Genomic DNA, 23221 nt, shown 5'->3' with positions numbered 1-23221 from the left:
TCCCCCGTTCTTTGTGTTGTCTCACTGTGCATTGATCACTGAATTCCCCCTGTTCTTTGTGCTGTTTCACTGTGCATTGATCGCTGAATTTCCCCCGTTCTTTGTGCTGTTTCACTGTGCATTGATCGCTGAATTTCCCCCGTTCTTTGTGCTGTCTCACTGTGCATTGATCGCTGAATTTCCCCTGTTCTTTGTGTTGTCTCACTGTGCATTGATCACTGAATTTCCCCTGGTCTTTGTGCTGTTTCACTGTGCATTGATCACAGAATTTCCACAGTGCATTGATCACTGAATTTCCCCCGTTCTTTGTGTTGTCTCACTGTGCATTGATCACTGAATTTCCCCTGTTCTTTGTGTTGTCTCACTGTGCATTGATCACTGAATTTCCCCTGTTCTTTGTGTTGTCTCACTGTGCATTGATCACTGAATTTCCCCTGGTCTTTGTTTTGTCTCACTGTGCACTGATCACTGAATTTCCCCTGGTCTTTGTTTTGTCTCACTGTGCAATGATCACTGAATTTCCTCTGTTCTTTGTGTTGTCTCACTGTGCATTGATCACTGAATTTCCCCTGGTCTTTGTTTTGTTTCGCTGTGCAGGTGTCACTGAATTTCCCCTGTTCTTTGTGCTGTTTCACTGTGCATTGATCACTGAATTTCCCCTGTTCTTTGTGTTGATTCACTGTGCATTGATCACTGAGTTTCCCCTGATCTTTGTGCTGTTTCACTGTGCATTGATCACTGAATTCCCCCTGTTCTTCGTGTTGTTTCACTGTGCATTGATCACTGAATTCCCCCTGTTCTTTGTGCTGTTTCACTGTGCGTTGATCACTGAATTTCCCCTGTTCTTCGTGTTGTTTCACTGTGCATTGATCACTGAATTTCCCCTGTTCTTCGTGTTGTTTCACTGTGCGTTGATCACTGAATTTCCCCTGTTCTTTGTGTTGTCTCACTGTGCATTGATCACTGAATTTCCCCTGTTCTTTGTGTTGTCTCACTGTGCATTGATCACTGAATTTCCCCTGGTCTTTGTTTTGTTTCGCTGTGCAGGTGTCACTGAATTTCCCCTGTTCTTTGTGCTGTTTCACTGTGCATTGATCACTGAATTTCCCCTGTTCTTTGTGCTGTTTCACTGTGCATTGATCACTGAATTTCCCCTGTTCTTTGTGTTGATTCACTGTGCATTGATCACTGAGTTTCCCCTGTTCTTTGTGCTGTTTCACTGTGCATTGATCACTGAATTTCCCCTGTTCTTTGTGCTGTTTCACTGTGCATTGATCACTGAATTCCCCCTGTTCTTTGTGCTGTTTCACTGTGCGTTGATCACTGAATTTCCCCTGTTCTTTGTGCTGTTTCACTGTGCATTGATCACTGAATTTCCGCTGTTCTTTGTGTTGTCTCACTGTGCATTGATCACTGAATTTCCCCTGTTCTTTGTGTTGTCTCACTGTGCATTTATCACTGAATTTCCCCTGGTCTTTGTTTTGTTTCGCTGTGCAGGTGTCACTGAATTTCCCCTGTTCTTCGTGTTGTTTCACTGTGCATTGATCACTGAATTTCCCCCGTTCTTTGTGTTGTCTCACTGTGCATTGATCACTGAGTTTCCCCTGTTCTTTGTGCTGTTTCACTGTGCATTGATCACTGAATTTCCCCTGTTCTTTGTGCTGTTTCACTGTGCATTGATCACTGAATTCCCCCTGTTCTTTGTGCTGTTTCACTGTGCGTTGATCACTGAATTTCCCCTGTTCTTTGTGCTGTTTCACTGTGCATTGATCACTGAATTTCCGCTGTCCTTTGTGTTGTCTCACTGTGCATTGATCACTGAATTTCCCCTGTTCTTTGTGCTGTTTTACTGTGCGTTGATCACTGAATTCCCCCTGTTCTTCGTGTTGTTTCACTGTGCGTTGATCACTGAATTTCCCCCGTTCTTTGTGTTGTTTCACTGTGCAATGATCACTGAATTTCCCCTGTTCTTCGTGTTGTTTCACTGTGCAATGATCACTGAATTTCCCTTGTTCTTCGTGTTGTTTCACTGTGCAATGATCACTGAATTTCCCCTGTTCTTTGTGCTGTTTCACTGTGCATTGATCACTGAATTCCCCCTGTTCTTCGTGTTGTCTCACTGTGCAATGATCACTGAATTTCCCCTGTTCTTTGTGTTGTCTCACTGTGCATTGATCACTGAATTCCCCCTGTTCTTTGTGCTGTTTCACTGTGCATTGATCACTGAATTTCCCCCGTTCTTTGTGTTGTCTCACTGTGCATTGATCACTGAATTCCCCCTGTTCTTCGTGTTGTTTCACTGTGCATTGATCACTGAATTTCCCCCGTTCTTTGTGTTGTCTCACTGTGCATTGATCACTGAATTCCCCTTGTTCTTTGTGCTGTTTCACTGTGCATTGATCGCTGAATTTCCCCCGTTCTTTGTGCTGTTTCACTGTGCATTGATCGCTGAATTTCCCCCGTTCTTTGTGCTGTCTCACTGTGCATTGATCGCTGAATTTCCCCTGTTCTTTGTGTTGTCTCACTGTGCATTGATCACTGAATTTCCCCTGGTCTTTGTGCTGTTTCACTGTGCATTGATCACTGAATTTCCACAGTGCATTGATCACTGAATTTCCCCCGTTCTTTGTGTTGTCTCACTGTGCATTGATCACTGAATTTCCCTGTTCTTTGTGTTGTCTCACTGTGCATTGATCACTGAATTTCCCCTGTTCTTTGTGTTGTCTCACTGTGCATTGATCACTGAATTTCCCCTGGTCTTTGTTTTGTCTCACTGTGCACTGATCACTGAATTTCCCCTGGTCTTTGTTTTGTCTCACTGTGCAATGATCACTGAATTTCCTCTGTTCTTTGTGTTGTCTCACTGTGCATTGATCACTGAATTTCCCCTGGTCTTTGTTTTGTTTCGCTGTGCAGGTGTCACTGAATTTCCCCTGTTCTTTGTGCTGTTTCACTGTGCATTGATCACTGAATTTCCCCTGTTCTTTGTGTTGATTCACTGTGCATTGATCACTGAGTTTCCCCTGATCTTTGTGCTGTTTCACTGTGCATTGATCACTGAATTCCCCCTGTTCTTCGTGTTGTTTCACTGTGCATTGATCACTGAATTCCCCCTGTTCTTTGTGCTGTTTCACTGTGCGTTGATCACTGAATTTCCCCTGTTCTTCGTGTTGTTTCACTGTGCATTGATCACTGAATTTCCCCTGTTCTTCGTGTTGTTTCACTGTGCGTTGATCACTGAATTTCCCCTGTTCTTTGTGTTGTCTCACTGTGCATTGATCACTGAATTTCCCCTGTACTTTGTGTTGTTTCACTGTGCATTGATCACTGAATTCCCCCTGTTCTTTGTTTTGTTTCACTGTGCATTGATCACTGAATTTCCCCTGTTCTTCGTGTTGTTTCACTGTGCATTGATCACTGAATTCCCCCTGTTCTTCGTGTTGTTTCACTGTGCGTTGATCACTGAATTTCCCCCGTTCTTTGTGTTGTTTCACTGTGCAATGATCACTGAATTTCCCCTGTTCTTCGTGTTGTTTCACTGTGCAATGATCACTGAATTTCCCTTGTTCTTCGTGTTGTTTCACTGTGCAATGATCACTGAATTTCCCCTGTTCTTTGTGCTGTTTCACTGTGCATTGATCACTGAATTTCCCCTGTTCTTCGTGTTGTTTCACTGTGCAATGATCACTGAATTTCCCTTGTTCTTCGTGTTGTTTCACTGTGCAATGATCACTGAATTTCCCCTGTACTTTGTGTTGTTTCACTGTGCATTGATCACTGAATTCCCCCTGTTCTTCGTGTTGTTTCACTGTGCATTGATCACTGAATTTCCCCTGTTCTTTGTGCTGTTTCACTGTGCATTGATCACTGAATTTCCCCTGTTCTTTGTGCTGTTTCACTGTGCATTGATCACTGAATTTCCCCCGTTCTTTGTGCTGTTTCACTGTGCATTGATCACTGAATTTCCCTTGTTCTTTGTGCTGTTTCACTGTGCATTGATCACTGAATTTCCCCTGTTCTTTGTGCTGTTTCACTGTGCATTGATCACTGAATTTCCCCCGTTCTTTGTGCTGTTTCACTGTGCATTGATCACTGAATTTCCCCTGTTCTTCGTGTTGATTCACTGTGCATTGATCACTGAATTTCCCCTGGTCTTTGTGCTGTTTCACTGTGCATTGATCACAGAATTTCCACAGTGCATTGATCACTGAATTTCCCCCGTTCTTTGTGTTGTCTCACTGCATTGATCACTGAATTTCCCCTGTTCTTTGTGTTGTCTCACTGTGCATTGATCACTGAATTTCCCCTGTTCTTTGTGTTGTCTCACTGTGCATTGATCACTGAATTTCCCCTGGTCTTTGTTTTGTCTCACTGTGCACTGATCACTGAATTTCCCCTGGTCTTTGTTTTGTCTCACTGTGCAATGATCACTGAATTTCCTCTGTTCTTTGTGTTGTCTCACTGTGCATTGATCACTGAATTTCCCCTGGTCTTTGTTTTGTTTCGCTGTGCAGGTGTCACTGAATTTCCCCTGTTCTTTGTGCTGTTTCACTGTGCATTGATCACTGAATTTCCCCTGTTCTTTGTGTTGATTCACTGTGCATTGATCACTGAGTTTCCCCTGATCTTTGTGCTGTTTCACTGTGCATTGATCACTGAATTCCCCCTGTTCTTCGTGTTGTTTCACTGTGCATTGATCACTGAATTCCCCCTGTTCTTTGTGCTGTTTCACTGTGCGTTGATCACTGAATTTCCCCTGTTCTTCGTGTTGTTTCACTGTGCATTGATCACTGAATTTCCCCTGTTCTTCGTGTTGTTTCACTGTGCGTTGATCACTGAATTTCCCCTGTTCTTTGTGTTGTCTCACTGTGCATTGATCACTGAATTTCCCCTGTTCTTTGTGTTGTCTCACTGTGCATTGATCACTGAATTTCCCCTGGTCTTTGTTTTGTTTCGCTGTGCAGGTGTCACTGAATTTCCCCTGTTCTTTGTGCTGTTTCACTGTGCATTGATCACTGAATTTCCCCTGTTCTTTGTGCTGTTTCACTGTGCATTGATCACTGAATTTCCCCTGTTCTTTGTGTTGATTCACTGTGCATTGATCACTGAGTTTCCCCTGTTCTTTGTGTTGTCTCACTGTGCATTGATCACTGAATTTCCCCTGGTCTTTGTTTTGTCTCACTGTGCACTGATCACTGAATTTCCCCTGGTCTTTGTTTTGTCTCACTGTGCAATGATCACTGAATTTCCCCTGTTCTTTGTGTTGTCTCACTGTGCATTGATCACCGGATTTCCCCTGGTCTTTGTTTTGTTTCGCTGTGCAGGTGTCACTGAATTTCCCCTGTTCTTTGTGCTGTTTCACTGTGCATTGATCACTGAATTTCCCCTGTTCTTTGTGCTGTTTCACTGTGCATTGATCACTGAATTTCCCCTGTTCTTTGTGTTGATTCACTGTGCATTGATCACTGAGTTTCCCCTGTTCTTTGTGCTGTTTCACTGTGCATTGATCACTGAATTTCCCCTGTTCTTTGTGCTGTTTCACTGTGCATTGATCACTGAATTCCCCCTGTTCTTTGTGCTGTTTCACTGTGCGTTGATCACTGAATTTCCCCTGTTCTTTGTGCTGTTTCACTGTGCGTTGATCACTGAATTTCCCCTGTTCTTTGTGCTGTTTCACTGTGCATTGATCACTGAATTTCCGCTGTTCTTTGTGTTGTCTCACTGTGCATTGATCACTGAATTTCCCCTGGTCTTTGTTTTGTTTCGCTGTGCAGGTGTCACTGAATTTCCCCTGTTCTTCGTGTTGTTTCACTGTGCATTGATCACTGAATTTCCCCCGTTCTTTGTGTTGTCTCACTGTGCATTGATCACTGAGTTTCCCCTGTTCTTTGTGCTGTTTCACTGTGCATTGATCACTGAATTTCCCCTGTTCTTTGTGCTGTTTCACTGTGCATTGATCACTGAATTCCCCCTGTTCTTTGTGCTGTTTCACTGTGCGTTGATCACTGAATTTCCCCTGTTCTTTGTGCTGTTTCACTGTGCATTGATCACTGAATTTCCGCTGTTCTTTGTGTTGTCTCACTGTGCATTGATCACTGAATTTCCCCTGTTCTTTGTGCTGTTTTACTGTGCGTTGATCACTGAATTCCCCCTGTTCTTCGTGTTGTTTCACTGTGCGTTGATCACTGAATTTCCCCCGTTCTTTGTGTTGTTTCACTGTGCAATGATCACTGAATTTCCCCTGTTCTTCGTGTTGTTTCACTGTGCAATGATCACTGAATTTCCCTTGTTCTTCGTGTTGTTTCACTGTGCAATGATCACTGAATTTCCCCTGTTCTTTGTGCTGTTTCACTGTGCATTGATCACTGAATTCCCCCTGTTCTTCGTGTTGTCTCACTGTGCAATGATCACTGAATTTCCCCTGTTCTTTGTGTTGTCTCACTGTGCATTGATCACTGAATTCCCCCTGTTCTTTGTGCTGTTTCACTGTGCATTGATCACTGAATTTCCCCCGTTCTTTGTGTTGTCTCACTGTGCATTGATCACTGAATTCCCCCTGTTCTTCGTGTTGTTTCACTGTGCATTGATCACTGAATTTCCCCCGTTCTTTGTGTTGTCTCACTGTGCATTGATCACTGAATTCCCCCTGTTCTTTGTGCTGTTTCACTGTGCATTGATCGCTGAATTTCCCCCGTTCTTTGTGCTGTTTCACTGTGCATTGATCGCTGAATTTCCCCCGTTCTTTGTGCTGTCTCACTGTGCATTGATCGCTGAATTTCCCCTGTTCTTTGTGTTGTCTCACTGTGCATTGATCACTGAATTTCCCCTGGTCTTTGTGCTGTTTCACTGTGCATTGATCACAGAATTTCCACAGTGCATTGATCACTGAATTTCCCCCGTTCTTTGTGTTGTCTCACTGTGCATTGATCACTGAATTTCCCCTGTTCTTTGTGTTGTCTCACTGTGCATTGATCACTGAATTTCCCCTGTTCTTTGTGTTGTCTCACTGTGCATTGATCACTGAATTTCCCCTGGTCTTTGTTTTGTCTCACTGTGCACTGATCACTGAATTTCCCCTGGTCTTTGTTTTGTCTCACTGTGCAATGATCACTGAATTTCCTCTGTTCTTTGTGTTGTCTCACTGTGCATTGATCACTGAATTTCCCCTGGTCTTTGTTTTGTTTCGCTGTGCAGGTGTCACTGAATTTCCCCTGTTCTTTGTGCTGTTTCACTGTGCATTGATCACTGAATTTCCCCTGTTCTTTGTGTTGATTCACTGTGCATTGATCACTGAGTTTCCCCTGATCTTTGTGCTGTTTCACTGTGCATTGATCACTGAATTCCCCCTGTTCTTCGTGTTGTTTCACTGTGCATTGATCACTGAATTCCCCCTGTTCTTTGTGCTGTTTCACTGTGCGTTGATCACTGAATTTCCCCTGTTCTTCGTGTTGTTTCACTGTGCATTGATCACTGAATTTCCCCTGTTCTTCGTGTTGTTTCACTGTGCGTTGATCACTGAATTTCCCCTGTTCTTTGTGTTGTCTCACTGTGCATTGATCACTGAATTTCCCCTGTTCTTTGTGTTGTCTCACTGTGCATTGATCACTGAATTTCCCCTGGTCTTTGTTTTGTTTCGCTGTGCAGGTGTCACTGAATTTCCCCTGTTCTTTGTGCTGTTTCACTGTGCATTGATCACTGAATTTCCCCTGTTCTTTGTGCTGTTTCACTGTGCATTGATCACTGAATTTCCCCTGTTCTTTGTGTTGATTCACTGTGCATTGATCACTGAGTTTCCCCTGTTCTTTGTGCTGTTTCACTGTGCATTGATCACTGAATTTCCCCTGTTCTTTGTGCTGTTTCACTGTGCATTGATCACTGAATTCCCCCTGTTCTTTGTGCTGTTTCACTGTGCGTTGATCACTGAATTTCCCCTGTTCTTTGTGCTGTTTCACTGTGCATTGATCACTGAATTTCCGCTGTTCTTTGTGTTGTCTCACTGTGCATTGATCACTGAATTTCCCCTGTTCTTTGTGTTGTCTCACTGTGCATTTATCACTGAATTTCCCCTGGTCTTTGTTGTGTTTCGCTGTGCAGGTGTCACTGAATTTCCCCTGTTCTTCGTGTTGTTTCACTGTGCATTGATCACTGAATTTCCCCCGTTCTTTGTGTTGTCTCACTGTGCATTGATCACTGAGTTTCCCCTGTTCTTTGTGCTGTTTCACTGTGCATTGATCACTGAATTTCCCCTGTTCTTTGTGCTGTTTCACTGTGCATTGATCACTGAATTCCCCCTGTTCTTTGTGCTGTTTCACTGTGCGTTGATCACTGAATTTCCCCTGTTCTTTGTGCTGTTTCACTGTGCATTGATCACTGAATTTCCGCTGTCCTTTGTGTTGTCTCACTGTGCATTGATCACTGAATTTCCCCTGTTCTTTGTGCTGTTTTACTGTGCGTTGATCACTGAATTCCCCCTGTTCTTCGTGTTGTTTCACTGTGCGTTGATCACTGAATTTCCCCCGTTCTTTGTGTTGTTTCACTGTGCAATGATCACTGAATTTCCCCTGTTCTTAGTGTTGTTTCACTGTGCAATGATCACTGAATTTCCCTTGTTCTTCGTGTTGTTTCACTGTGCAATGATCACTGAATTTCCCCTGTTCTTTGTGCTGTTTCACTGTGCATTGATCACTGAATTCCCCCTGTTCTTCGTGTTGTCTCACTGTGCAATGATCACTGAATTTCCCCTGTTCTTTGTGTTGTCTCACTGTGCATTGATCACTGAATTCCCCCTGTTCTTTGTGCTGTTTCACTGTGCATTGATCACTGAATTTCCCCCGTTCTTTGTGTTGTCTCACTGTGCATTGATCACTGAATTCCCCCTGTTCTTCGTGTTGTTTCACTGTGCATTGATCACTGAATTTCCCCCGTTCTTTGTGTTGTCTCACTGTGCATTGATCACTGAATTCCCCTTGTTCTTTGTGCTGTTTCACTGTGCATTGATCGCTGAATTTCCCCCGTTCTTTGTGCTGTTTCACTGTGCATTGATCGCTGAATTTCCCCCGTTCTTTGTGCTGTCTCACTGTGCATTGATCGCTGAATTTCCCCTGTTCTTTGTGTTGTCTCACTGTGCATTGATCACTGAATTTCCCCTGGTCTTTGTGCTGTTTCACTGTGCATTGATCACTGAATTTCCACAGTGCATTGATCACTGAATTTCCCCCGTTCTTTGTGTTGTCTCACTGTGCATTGATCACTGAATTTCCCTGTTCTTTGTGTTGTCTCACTGTGCATTGATCACTGAATTTCCCCTGTTCTTTGTGTTGTCTCACTGTGCATTGATCACTGAATTTCCCCTGTTCTTTGTGCTGTTTCACTGTGCATTGATCACTGAATTCCCCCTGTTCTTTGTGCTGTTTCACTGTGCGTTGATCACTGAATTTCCCCTGTTCTTTGTGCTGTTTCACTGTGCATTGATCACTGAATTTCCGCTGTTCTTTGTGTTGTCTCACTGTGCATTGATCACTGAATTTCCCCTGTTCTTTGTGCTGTTTTACTGTGCGTTGATCACTGAATTCCCCCTGTTCTTCGTGTTGTTTCACTGTGCGTTGATCACTGAATTTCCCCCGTTCTTTGTGTTGTTTCACTGTGCAATGATCACTGAATTTCCCCTGTTCTTCGTGTTGTTTCACTGTGCAATGATCACTGAATTTCCCTTGTTCTTCGTGTTGTTTCACTGTGCAATGATCACTGAATTTCCCCTGTTCTTTGTGCTGTTTCACTGTGCATTGATCACTGAATTCCCCCTGTTCTTCGTGTTGTCTCACTGTGCAATGATCACTGAATTTCCCCTGTTCTTTGTGTTGTCTCACTGTGCATTGATCACTGAATTCCCTCTGTTCTTTGTGCTGTTTCACTGTGCATTGATCACTGAATTTCCCCCGTTCTTTGTGTTGTCTCACTGTGCATTGATCACTGAATTCCCCCTGTTCTTCGTGTTGTTTCACTGTGCATTGATCACTGAATTTCCCCCGTTCTTTGTGTTGTCTCACTGTGCATTGATCACTGAATTCCCCCTGTTCTTTGTGCTGTTTCACTGTGCATTGATCGCTGAATTTCCCCCGTTCTTTGTGCTGTTTCACTGTGCATTGATCGCTGAATTTCCCCCGTTCTTTGTGCTGTCTCACTGTGCATTGATCGCTGAATTTCCCCTGTTCTTTGTGTTGTCTCACTGTGCATTGATCACTGAATTTCCCCTGGTCTTTGTGCTGTTTCACTGTGCATTGATCACAGAATTTCCACAGTGCATTGATCACTGAATTTCCCCCGTTCTTTGTGTTGTCTCACTGTGCATTGATCACTGAATTTCCCCTGTTCTTTGTGTTGTCTCACTGTGCATTGATCACTGAATTTCCCCTGTTCTTTGTGTTGTCTCACTGTGCATTGATCACTGAATTTCCCCTGGTCTTTGTTTTGTCTCACTGTGCACTGATCACTGAATTTCCCCTGGTCTTTGTTTTGTCTCACTGTGCAATGATCACTGAATTTCCTCTGTTCTTTGTGTTGTCTCACTGTGCATTGATCACTGAATTTCCCCTGGTCTTTGTTTTGTTTCGCTGTGCAGGTGTCACTGAATTTCCCCTGTTCTTTGTGCTGTTTCACTGTGCATTGATCACTGAATTTCCCCTGTTCTTTGTGTTGATTCACTGTGCATTGATCACTGAGTTTCCCCTGATCTTTGTGCTGTTTCACTGTGCATTGATCACTGAATTCCCCCTGTTCTTCGTGTTGTTTCACTGTGCATTGATCACTGAATTCCCCCTGTTCTTTGTGCTGTTTCACTGTGCGTTGATCACTGAATTTCCCCTGTTCTTCGTGTTGTTTCACTGTGCATTGATCACTGAATTTCCCCTGTTCTTCGTGTTGTTTCACTGTGCGTTGATCACTGAATTTCCCCTGTTCTTTGTGTTGTCTCACTGTGCATTGATCACTGAATTTCCCCTGTTCTTTGTGTTGTCTCACTGTGCATTGATCACTGAATTTCCCCTGGTCTTTGTTTTGTTTCGCTGTGCAGGTGTCACTGAATTTCCCCTGTTCTTTGTGCTGTTTCACTGTGCATTGATCACTGAATTTCCCCTGTTCTTTGTGCTGTTTCACTGTGCATTGATCACTGAATTTCCCCTGTTCTTTGTGTTGATTCACTGTGCATTGATCACTGAGTTTCCCCTGTTCTTTGTGCTGTTTCACTGTGCATTGATCACTGAATTTCCCCTGTTCTTTGTGCTGTTTCACTGTGCATTGATCACTGAATTCCCCCTGTTCTTTGTGCTGTTTCACTGTGCGTTGATCACTGAATTTCCCCTGTTCTTTGTGCTGTTTCACTGTGCATTGATCACTGAATTTCCGCTGTTCTTTGTGTTGTCTCACTGTGCATTGATCACTGAATTTCCCCTGTTCTTTGTGTTGTCTCACTGTGCATTTATCACTGAATTTCCCCTGGTCTTTGTTTTGTTTCGCTGTGCAGGTGTCACTGAATTTCCCCTGTTCTTCGTGTTGTTTCACTGTGCATTGATCACTGAATTTCCCCCGTTCTTTGTGTTGTCTCACTGTGCATTGATCACTGAGTTTCCCCTGTTCTTTGTGCTGTTTCACTGTGCATTGATCACTGAATTTCCCCTGTTCTTTGTGCTGTTTCACTGTGCATTGATCACTGAATTCCCCCTGTTCTTTGTGCTGTTTCACTGTGCGTTGATCACTGAATTTCCCCTGTTCTTTGTGCTGTTTCACTGTGCATTGATCACTGAATTTCCGCTGTCCTTTGTGTTGTCTCACTGTGCATTGATCACTGAATTTCCCCTGTTCTTTGTGCTGTTTTACTGTGCGTTGATCACTGAATTCCCCCTGTTCTTCGTGTTGTTTCACTGTGCGTTGATCACTGAATTTCCCCCGTTCTTTGTGTTGTTTCACTGTGCAATGATCACTGAATTTCCCCTGTTCTTAGTGTTGTTTCACTGTGCAATGATCACTGAATTTCCCTTGTTCTTCGTGTTGTTTCACTGTGCAATGATCACTGAATTTCCCCTGTTCTTTGTGCTGTTTCACTGTGCATTGATCACTGAATTCCCCCTGTTCTTCGTGTTGTCTCACTGTGCAATGATCACTGAATTTCCCCTGTTCTTTGTGTTGTCTCACTGTGCATTGATCACTGAATTCCCCCTGTTCTTTGTGCTGTTTCACTGTGCATTGATCACTGAATTTCCCCCGTTCTTTGTGTTGTCTCACTGTGCATTGATCACTGAATTCCCCCTGTTCTTCGTGTTGTTTCACTGTGCATTGATCACTGAATTTCCCCCGTTCTTTGTGTTGTCTCACTGTGCATTGATCACTGAATTCCCCTTGTTCTTTGTGCTGTTTCACTGTGCATTGATCGCTGAATTTCCCCCGTTCTTTGTGCTGTTTCACTGTGCATTGATCGCTGAATTTCCCCCGTTCTTTGTGCTGTCTCACTGTGCATTGATCGCTGAATTTCCCCTGTTCTTTGTGTTGTCTCACTGTGCATTGATCACTGAATTTCCCCTGGTCTTTGTGCTGTTTCACTGTGCATTGATCACTGAATTTCCACAGTGCATTGATCACTGAATTTCCCCCGTTCTTTGTGTTGTCTCACTGTGCATTGATCAATGAATTTCCCTGTTCTTTGTGTTGTCTCACTGTGCATTGATCACTGAATTTCCCCTGTTCTTTGTGTTGTCTCACTGTGCATTGATCACTGAATTTCCCCTGGTCTTTGTTTTGTCTCACTGTGCACTGATCACTGAATTTCCCCTGGTCTTTGTTTTGTCTCACTGTGCAATGATCACTGAATTTCCTCTGTTCTTTGTGTTGTCTCACTGTGCATTGATCACTGAATTTCCCCTGGTCTTTGTTTTGTTTCGCTGTGCAGGTGTCACTGAATTTCCCCTGTTCTTTGTGCTGTTTCACTGTGCATTGATCACTGAATTTCCCCTGTTCTTTGTGTTGATTCACTGTGCATTGATCACTGAGTTTCCCCTGATCTTTGTGCTGTTTCACTGTGCATTGATCACTGAATTCCCCCTGTTCTTCGTGTTGTTTCACTGTGCATTGATCACTGAATTCCCCCTGTTCTTTGTGCTGTTTCACTGTGCGTTGATCACTGAATTTCCCCTGTTCTTCGTGTTGTTTCACTGTGCATTGATCACTGAATTTCCCCTGTTCTTCGTGTTGTTTCACTGTGCGTTGATCACTGAATTTCCCCTGTTCTTTGTGTTGTCTCACTGTGCATTGATCACTGAATTTCCCCTGTACTTTGTGTTGTTTCACTGTGCATTGATCACTGAATTCCCCCTGTTCTTTGTTTTGTTTCACTGTGCATTGATCACTGAATTTCCCCTGTTCTTCGTGTTGTTTCACTGTGCATTGATCACTGAATTCCCCCTGTTCTTCGTGTTGTTTCACTGTGCGTTGATCACTGAATTTCCCCCGTTCTTTGTGTTGTTTCACTGTGCAATGATCACTGAATTTCCCCTGTTCTTCGTGTTGTTTCACTGTGCAATGATCACTGAATTTCCCTTGTTCTTCGTGTTGTTTCACTGTGCAATGATCACTGAATTTCCCCTGTTCTTTGTGCTGTTTCACTGTGCATTGATCACTGAATTTCCCCTGTTCTTCGTGTTGTTTCACTGTGCAATGATCACTGAATTTCCCTTGTTCTTCGTGTTGTTTCACTGTGCAATGATCACTGAATTTCCCCTGTACTTTGTGTTGTTTCACTGTGCATTGATCACTGAATTCCCCCTGTTCTTCGTGTTGTTTCACTGTGCATTGATCACTGAATTTCCCCTGTTCTTTGTGCTGTTTCACTGTGCATTGATCACTGAATTTCCCCTGTTCTTTGTGCTGTTTCACTGTGCATTGATCACTGAATTTCCCCCGTTCTTTGTGCTGTTTCACTGTGCATTGATCACTGAATTTCCCTTGTTCTTTGTGCTGTTTCACTGTGCATTGATCACTGAATTTCCCCTGTTCTTTGTGCTGTTTCACTGTGCATTGATCACTGAATTTCCCCCGTTCTTTGTGCTGTTTCACTGTGCATTGATCACTGAATTTCCCCTGTTCTTCGTGTTGATTCACTGTGCATTGATCACTGAGTTTCCCCTGTTCTTCGTGTTGATTCACTGTGCATTGATCACTGAATTTCCCCTGTTCTTTGTGCTGTTTCACTGTGCATTGATCACTGAATTTCCCCTGTTCTTTGTGCTGTTTCACTGTGCATTGATCACTGAATTTCCCTTGTTCTTCGTGTTGTTTCACTGTGCATTGATCACTGAGTTTCCCCTGTTCTTTGTGCTGTTTCACTGTGCATTGATCACTGAATTTCCCCTGGTGTTTGTTTTGTTTCGCTGTGCAGGTGTCACTGAATTTCCCCTGTTCTTCGTGTTGTTTCACTGTGCATTGATCACTGAATTTCCCTTGTTCTTTGTGCTGTTTCACTGTGCATTGATCACTGAATTCCCCCTGTTCTTCGTGTTGTTTCACTGTGCATTGATCACTGAATTTCCCCTGTTCTTTGTGCTGTTTCACTGTGCATTGATCACTGAATTTCCCTTGTTCTTTGTGCTGTTTCACTGTGCATTGATCACTGAATTCCCCCTGTTCTTCGTGTTGTTTCACTGTGCATTGATCACTGAATGCCCCCTGTTCTTCGTGTTGTTTCACTGTGCATTGATCACTGAATTTCCCCTGTTCGTTGTGTTGTTTCACTGTGCGTTGATCACTGAATTTCCCCTGTTTTTTGTGCCTTGCAGTTATCTCATCTGCAATTTGGATTCAAACTGAGAACAGGAGATCACTGCACAAAGAGCAGAAAGAGAGACGGTGGGAACAGCGGCAGCAGTGTGCTCGCAGGAAACTGGAGAAAAAAATGGAGGAGGAGCGCCTGGCGGAGCTGCAGCAGGAAAAAGAGAAGCAGCTAGTTGAGATCGAGTACCTTAGACAGGTCTGTCTGTCTCCTTGAAACAGTGTCAAGTACAATTTGGCTGCCTGTGTTTGTGTCACTGTTCCTCTTTGGTATGTGCCAGTGCTACTATTTGCATGTGTCAGTGTACCCATGTGTGTCAGTGTCCTTGTGTCCATGTGTGTCAGGACCTCTGTCCTGTTTGTGTGTGTGTGTCAGAGTTCCTGTTTGTGTGTGTGTCAGTGTTCCTGTATGTGTGTGTGTGTCAGTGTTCCTGTATGTGTGTGTGTGTCAGTGTTCCTGTTTGTGTGTGTGTCAGTGTTTCTCTTTGTATGTGTCAGTGTTCCTATTTGTGTGTGTGTGTCAGTGTTCCTATTTGTGTGTGTGTGTCAGTGTTCCTGTTTGTGTGTGTGTTAGTGTTTCTCTTTGTATGTGTCAGTGTTCCTGTTTGTGTGTGTGTCAGTGTTTCTCTTTGTATGTGTCAGTGTTCCTATTTGTGTGTGTGTGTCAGTGTTCCTATTTGTGTGTGTGTGTCAGTGTTCCTGTTTGTGTGTGTGTTAGTGTTTCTCTTTGTATGTGTCAGTGTTCCTGTTTATAGAACATAGAACGATACAGCGCAGTACAGGCCCTTCGGCCCACGATGTTGCACCGAAACAAAAGCCATCTAACCTACACTATGCCATTATCATCCATATGTTCATCCAATAAACTTTTAAATGCCCTCAATGTTGGCGAGTTCACTACTGTTGCAGGTAGGGCATTCCACGGCCTCTCTACTCTTTGCGTAAAGAACCTACCTCTGACCTCTGTTCTATATCTATTACCCCTCAGTTTAAAGCTATGTCCCCTCGTGCCAGCCATTTCCATCCGTGGGAGAAGGCTCTCACTGTCCACCCTATCTAACCCCCTGATCATTTTGTATGCCTCTATTAAGTCTCCTCTTAACCTTCTTCTCTCCAACGAAAACAACCTCAAGTCCATCAGCCTTTCCTCATAAGATTTTCCCTCCATACCAGGCAACATCCTGGTAAATCTCCTCTGCACCCGCTCCAAATCCTCCACGTCCTTCCTATAATGCGGTGACCAGAACTGTACGCAATACACCAAATGCGGCCGTACCAGAGTTTTGTACAGCTGCAACATGACCTCCTGACTCCGGAACTCAATCCCTCTACCAATAAAGGCCAACACTCCATAGGCCTTCTTCACAACCCTATCAACCTGGGTGGCAACTTTCAGGGATCTATGTACAGGGACACCTAGATCCCTCTGCTCATCCACACTTCCAAGAACTTTACCATTAGCCAAATATTCCGCATTTCTGTTATTCCTTCCAAAGTGAATCACCTCACACATCTCTACATTAAACTCCATTTGCCACCTCTCAGCCCAGCTCTGCAGCTTATCTATGTCCCTCTGTAACCTGCTACATCCTTCCACACTGTCGACAACACCACCGACTTTAGTGTCGTCTGCAAATTTACTCACCCACCCTTCTGCGCCTTCCTCTAGGTCATTGATAAAAATGACAAACAGCAACGGCCCTAGAACAGATCCTTGTGGTACGCCACTTGTAACTGAACTCCATTCTGAACATTTCCCATCAACCACCACCCTCTGTCTTCTTTCAGCTAGCCAATTTCTGATCCACATCTCTAAATCACCCTCAATCCCCAGCCTCCGTATTTTCTGCAATAGGCTACCGTGGGGAACCTTATCAAACGCTTTACTGAAATCCATATACACCACATCAACTGCTCTACCCTCGTCTACCTGTTCAGTCACCTTCTCAAAGAACTTGATAAGGTTTGTGAGGCATGACCTACCCTTCACAAAGCCATGCTGACTATCCCTGATCATATTATTCCTATCTAGATGATTATAAATCTTGTCTCTTATAATCCCCTCCAAGACTTTACCCACTACAGACGTGAGGTCTATAGTTGCCGGGGTTGTCTCTGCTCCCCTTTTTGAACAAAGGGACCACATTTGCTATCCTCCAGTCCTCTGGCACTATTCCTGTAGCCAATGATGACATAAAAATCAAAGCCAAAGGTCCAGCAATCTCTTCCCTGGCCTCCCAGAGAATCCTAGGATAAATCCCATCAGGCCCCGGGGACTTATCTATTTTCAGCCTGTCCAGAATTGCCAACACCTCTTCCCTACGTACCTCAATGCCATCTATTCTAATAGCCTGGGTCTCAGCATTCTCCTCCACAACATTATCTTTTTCCTGAGTGAATACTGACGAAAAATATTCATTTAGTATCTCGCCTATCTCTTCAGACTCCACACACAACTTCCCATCCCTGTCCTTGACTGGTCCTACTCTTTCCCTAGTCATTCGCTAATTCCTGACATACCTATAGAAAGCTTTTGGGTTTTCCTTGATCCTACCTGCCAAATACTTCTCATGTCCCCTCCTTGCTCATCTTAGCTCTCTCTTTAGATCCTTCCTCGCTACCTTGTAACTATCCATCGCCCCAACTGAAACTTCACACCTCATCTTCACATAGGCCTCCTTCTTCCTCTTAACAAGAGATTCCACTTCTTTGGTAAACCACGGTTACCTCGCTCTACGCCTTCCTCCCTGCCTGACCGGTACATACTTATCAAGAACACGCAGTAGCTGATCCTTGAACAAGCTCCACTTATCCAGTGTGCCCAACACTTGCAGCCTACTTCTCCACCCTATCCCCCCCAAGTCACGTCTAATGGCATCATAATTGCCCTTCCCCCAGCTATAACACTTGCCCTACCGTGTATACTTATCCCTTTCCATCATTAACGTAAACGTCACCGAATTGTGGTCACTGTCCCCAAAGTGCTCTCCTACTTCCAAATCCAAGACCTGGCCTAGTTCATTACCCAAAACCAAATCCAACATGGCCTCTCCTCTTGTTGGAAAGTTAAAGTCTCCCATAATAACTACCCTGTTACTTTCGCTCTTATCCAGGATCATCCTCGCCATCCTTTCCTCTACATCCCTAGAACTATTTGGAGGCCTATAGAAAACTCCCAACAGGGTGACCTCTCCTTTCCTGTTTCTAACCTCAGCCCATACTCCCTCGGAAGATGAGTCCCCATCTAGCATCCTCTCCGCCACCGTAATACTGCTCTTGACTAGCAGCGCCACACCTCCCCCTCTTTATGTGTGTGTCAGTGTTCCTGTTTATGTGTGTGTGTCAGTGTTCTTGTTTGTGTGTGTGTCAGTGTTTCTGTTTATGCGCGTGTGCCAGTGTTCCTGTTTGTGTGTGTGTGCAAGTGTTCCTGTTTTGTGTGTGCAAGTGTTCCTGTTTTGTGTGTGTGCCAGTGTTCCTGTTTGTATGTGTCAGTGTTCCTGTTTGTGTTTGTGTGTGTCAGTGTTCCTGTTTGTGTGTGTGTCAGTGTTCCTGTTTGCGTGTGTGTCAGTGTTCCTGTGTGTGGGTGTCAGTGTTCCTGTTTGTGTGTGTCAGTGTTCCTGTTTGTGTGTGTCAGTGTTCCTGTTTGTGTGTGTGTCAGTGTTCCTGTTCGTGTGTGTGTGTCAGTGTTCCTTTTGTGTGTGTCAGTGTTCCTGTTATAGTGTGTGTCAGTGTTCCTGTTTGTGTGTGTGTGTGTCAGTCTTCCTGTTTGTATGTGTGTGTCAGAGTTCCTGTTTGTGTGTGTGTCAGTATCCATGTTTGTGTGCATGTCAGTGTCCCTGTTTGTGTGTGTCAGTGTCCATGTTTGTGTGTGTCAGTGTCCCTGTTGTGCATGTGTATGTGTGCCAGTGTTCCTGTTTGTGTGTGTCAGTGTTCCTGTTTGTGTGTGTGTCAGTGTTCCTGTTTGCGTGTGTGTCAGTGCTCCTGTTTGTGTGTGTCAGTGTTCCTGTTTGTGTGTGTCAGTGTTCCTGTTTGTGTGTGTGTGTCAGTATTCCTTTTGTGTGTGTGTGTGTCAGTGTTCCTGTTTGTGTGTGTGCGTCAGTGTTCCTGTTTGGTGTGTGTGTGTGTCAGCGTTCCTGTTCGTGTGTGTCCGCGTTCCTGTTTGTGGGTGTGTGTCAATGTTCCTGTTTGTGTGTGTGTCAGTATTCCTGTTTGTGTGTGTCAGTGTTCCTGTTTGTGTGCGTATCAGTGTTTGCGGGTGTGCCAGTGTTCCTGTTTGCCTGTGTGTCAGTGCGCCTGTTTGTGTGTGTGTCAGTGTTCCTGTTTGTGTGTGTGTCAGTGTTCCTGTTTGTGTGTGTCAGTGTTCCTGTTTGTGTGTGTCAGTGTTCCTATTTGTGTGTGTGTCAGTGTTCCTGTTTGTGTTTGTGTTTGTGTGTGCAAGTGTTCCTGTTTGCGTGTGTGTCAGTGTTCCTGTTTGCGTGTGTGTCAGTGTTTGCGGCGTGCCAGTGTTCCTGTTTGCCTGTGTGTCAGTGCTCCTGTTAGTGTGTGTGTGTGTGTGTCAGTGTTCCTGTTTGTGTGTGTGTGTCAGTGTTCCTGTTTGTGTGTGTCAGTGTTCCTGTTTGTGTGTGTGTGTCAGTGTTCCTGTTTGTGTGTGTGTCAGTGTTCCTGTTTGTGTTTGTGTGTGTCAGTGTTCCTGATTGTGTTTGTGTGTGTCAGTGTTCCTGTTTGTGTGTCTGTCAGTGTTCCTGTTTGTGTGTGTGTCAGTGTTCCTGTTTGTGTGTATGTCAGTGTTCCTGTTTGTGTGGGTGTGCCAGTGTTCCTGTTGTGTGTGTGCCAGTGTTCCTGTTTATGTGTGTGTCAGTGTTCCTGTTTGTGTGCGTGTGTCAGTGTTCCTGTTTTGTGTGCGTCAATGCTCCTGTTTGTGTATGCGCCAGTGTTACTGTTTATGTGAGTGTCAGTGTTCCTGTTTGTGTGCGTGTGTCAGTGTTCCTGTTTTGTGTGCGTCAATGCTCCTGTTTATGTATGCGCCAGTGTTACTGTTTGTGTGTGTGCCAGTGTTCCTGTTTGTGTGTGGCAAGTGTTCCTGTTTGTGTGTGTCAGTGTCCATGTTTGTGTGCGTGTCAGTGTTCATGTTTGTGTGCGTGTCAGTGTCCCTGTTTGTGTGTGTCAGTGTCCCTGTTTGCGTGTGTCAGTGTCCATGTTTGTGTGCGTGTCAGTGCCCCTGTTTGTGTGTGCCAGTGTTCCTGTTTGTGTGTGTGCCAGTGTTCTTGTTTGTGTGTGTGTCAGTGTCCATGTTTGTGTGTGTGCCAGTGTTCCTGTTGTGTATGTGTCAGTGTCCCTGTTTGTGTGTGTGTCAGTGTCCCTGTTTATGTGTATGTGTGCCAGTATTGCTGACTGTGTGTATCAGTGTTCCTGCTTGTGTGTGTGTCAGTGTTCCTGTTTGTGTGTGTCAGTGTTCCTGTTTGTGTGTGTCTGTGTCAGTGTTCCTGTTTGTGTGTGTGTGTCAGTGTTCCTGTTTGTGTGTGTGTCAGTGTTCCTTTTGTGTGTGTGTGTCAGTGTTCCTGTTTGTGTGTGTGTCAGTGTTCCTCTTTGTGTGTGTCAGTGTTCCTGTTTGTGTGCGTGCCAGTGTTCCTGTTTGTGTGTGTGTGTCAGTGTTCCTGTTTGTGTGTGCGACAGTGTACTTGTTTGTGTGTGTGTCAGTATCCATGTTTGTGTGCATGTCAGTGTCCCTGTTTGTGTGTGTCAGTGTCCATGTTTGTGTGTGTGTCAGTGTCCCTGTTGTGTATGAGTATGTGTGCCAGTCTACCTGTTTGTGTGTGTCAGTGTTCCTGTTTGTGTGTGTGTCAGTGTTCCTGTTTGTGTGTGTGTCAGTGTTCCTGTTTGCGTGTGTGTCAGTGCTCCTGTTTGTGTGTGTCAGTGTTCCTGTTTGTGTGTGTCAATGTTTCTGTTTGTGTGTGTCAGTGTTCCTGTTTGTGTGTGTGTGTCAGTGCTCCTTTTGTGTGTGTGTGTGTCAGTGTTCATGTTTGTGTGTGTGTGTGTCAGTGTTCATGTTTGTGTGTGTGTGTCAGTGTTCCTGTTTGGTGTGTGTGTGTCAGTGTTCCTGTTTGTGTGTGTGTCAGTGTTCCTGTTTGTGTGTGTGTCAGTGTTCCTGTTTGTGTGTATCAGTGTTCCTGTTTGTGTGTGTCAATGTTTCTGTTTGTGTGTGTCAGTGTTCCTGTTTGTGTGTGTGTGTCAGTGTTCCTTTTGTGTGTGTGTGTGTCAGTGTTCCTGTTTGTGTGTGTGTGTCAGTGTTCCTGTTTGGTGTGTGTGTGTCAGCGTTCCTGTTCGTGTGTGTCCGCGTTCCTGTTTGTGGGTGTGTGTCAATGTTCCTGTTTGTGTGTGTGTCAGTGTTCCTATTTGTGTGTGTGTGTCAGTGTTCCTTTTGTGTGTGTGTGTGTCAGTGTTCCTGTTTGTGTGTCAGTGTTCCTGTTTGGTGTGTGTGTGTCAGCGTTCCTGTTCGTGTGTGTCCGCGTTCCTGTTTGTGGGTGTGTGTCAATGCTCCTGTTTGTGTGTGTGTCAGTGTTCCTGTTTGTATGTGTCAGTGTTCCTGTTTGTGTGTGTGTGTCAGTGTTCCTTTTGTGTGTGTGTGTGTCAGTGTTCCTGTTTGTGTGTGTGTGTCAGTGTTACTGTTTGGTGTGTGTGTGTCAGCGTTCCTGTTCGAGTGTGTCCGCGTTCCTGTTTGTGGGTGTGTGTCAATGTTCCTGTTTGTGTGTGTGTCAGTGTTCCTGTTTGTGTGTGTCAGTGTTCCTGTTTGTGTGCGTATCAGTGTTTGCGGGTGTGCCAGTGTTCCTGTTTGCCTGTGTGTCAGTGCTCCTGTTTGTGTGTGTGTCAGTGTTCCTGTTTGTGTGTGTGTCAGTGTTCCTGTTTGTGTGTGTCAGTGTTCCTGTTTGTGTGTCAGTGTTCCTATTTGTGTGTGTGTGTCAGTGTTCCTGTTTGTGTCTGAGTGTGTCAGTGTTCCTGTTTGTATGTGTGTCAGTGTTCCTGTTTGCGTGTGTGTCAGTGTTCCTGTTTGTGTGCGTATCAGTGTTTGCAGGTGTGCCAGTGTTCCTGTTTGCCTGTGTGTCAGTGCTCCTGTTTGTGTGTGTGTGTGTGTGTGTCAGTGTTCCTGTTTGTGTGTGTGTCAGTGTTCCTGTTTGTGTGTGTCAGTGTTCCTGTTTGTGTGTGTGTGTCAGTGTTCCTGTTTGTGTGTGTGTCAGTGTTCCTGTTTGTGTTTGTGTGTGTCAGTGTTCCTGTTTGTGTGTGTCAGTGTTCCTGTTTGTGTGTGTGTGTCAGTGTTCCTGTTTGTGTGTGTGTGTCAGTGTTCCTGTTATAGTGTGTGTCAGTGTTCCTGTTTGTGTGGGTGTGCCAGTGTTCCTGTTGTGTGTGTGCCAGTGTTCCTGTTTATGTGTGTGTCAGTGTTCCTGTTTGTGTGTGTGTCAGTATTCCTGTTTGTGTGTGTGCCAGTGTTCCTGTTTGGGTGTGTGTCAGTGTCCCTGTTGTGTATGTGTATGTGTGCCAGTATTCCTGTTTGTGTGTGTGCCAGCATTGCTGTTTGTGTGTATCAGTGTTCCTGCTTGTGTGTGTGCCAGTGTTGCTGTTTGTGTGTGCCAGTATTGCTGTTTGTGTGTGTGTCAGTGTCCCTGTTTGTGTGTGTGTCAGTGTCCCTGTTTGTGTGCGTGACAGTGTCCATGTTTGTGTGCGTGTCAGTGTCCATGTTTGTGTGTGTGTCAGTGTCACTGTTGTATGTGTGTGCCAGTGTTCCTGTTTGTGTGTGTGCCAGTGTTCCTGTTTGTGTGTGTGCCAGTGTTCCTGTTTGTGTGTGTGCCAGTGTTCCTGTTTGTGTGTGTGTCAGTGTTCCTGTTTGTGTCTCTTGTCAGTGTTCCTGTTTGTGTGTGCGTCAGTGTTCCTGTTTGTGTGTTCGTCAGTGTTCCTGTTTGTGTGTGTGCCAGTGTTCCTGTTTGTGTGTGTGTCAGTGTTCCTGTTTGTGTGTTCGTCAGTGTTACTGTTTGTGTGTGTGCCAGTGTTCCTGTTTGTGTGTGTGCCAGTGTTCCTGTTTGTGTGTGTGTCAGTGTTCCTGTTTGTGTCTCTGTCAGTGTTCCTGTTTGTGTGTGCGTCAGTGTTCCTGTTTGTGAGTTCGTCAGTGTTACTATTTGTGTGTGTGCCAGTGTTCCTGTTTGTGTGTGTGACAGTGTTCCTGTTTGTGTGTGTGCCCGTGTTCCTGTTTGTGTGTGCCAGTGTTCCTGTTTGTGTGTGCCAGTGTTCCTGTTTGTGTGTGTGTCAGTGTACCTGTTTGTGTCTCTGTCAGTGTTCCTGTTTGTGTGTGCGTCAGTGTTCCTGTTTGTGTGTTCGTCAGTGTTACTGTTTGTGTGTGTGCCAGTGTTCCTGTTTGTGTGTG

At 44.6% G+C, this 23221-nt stretch overlaps 1 protein-coding gene across 3 annotated transcripts in view; it reads left to right on the top strand.

Annotated features, from left to right (window-relative positions):
* Window positions 1–23221, top strand: part of LOC140396111 (differentially expressed in FDCP 6 homolog) — a 176986-nt gene that overhangs the window by 116243 nt on the left and 37522 nt on the right. For all 3 annotated transcript variants that reach the window (XM_072484229.1, XM_072484228.1, XM_072484230.1), the window contains one exon: window positions 14820–15010. In XM_072484229.1, coding sequence (XP_072340330.1) covers window positions 14820–15010 — 191 coding nt within the window. The remainder of the gene's footprint in view (window positions 1–14819; window positions 15011–23221) is intronic.

This window comes from Scyliorhinus torazame, chromosome 19 (assembly GCF_047496885.1).
Source record: "Scyliorhinus torazame isolate Kashiwa2021f chromosome 19, sScyTor2.1, whole genome shotgun sequence".
Taxonomy (NCBI): Eukaryota; Metazoa; Chordata; class Chondrichthyes; order Carcharhiniformes; family Scyliorhinidae; genus Scyliorhinus; species Scyliorhinus torazame.
The sequence above is the reverse complement of the archived record's forward strand: the minus strand, read 5'-3'. Positions and strand labels throughout refer to the sequence as shown.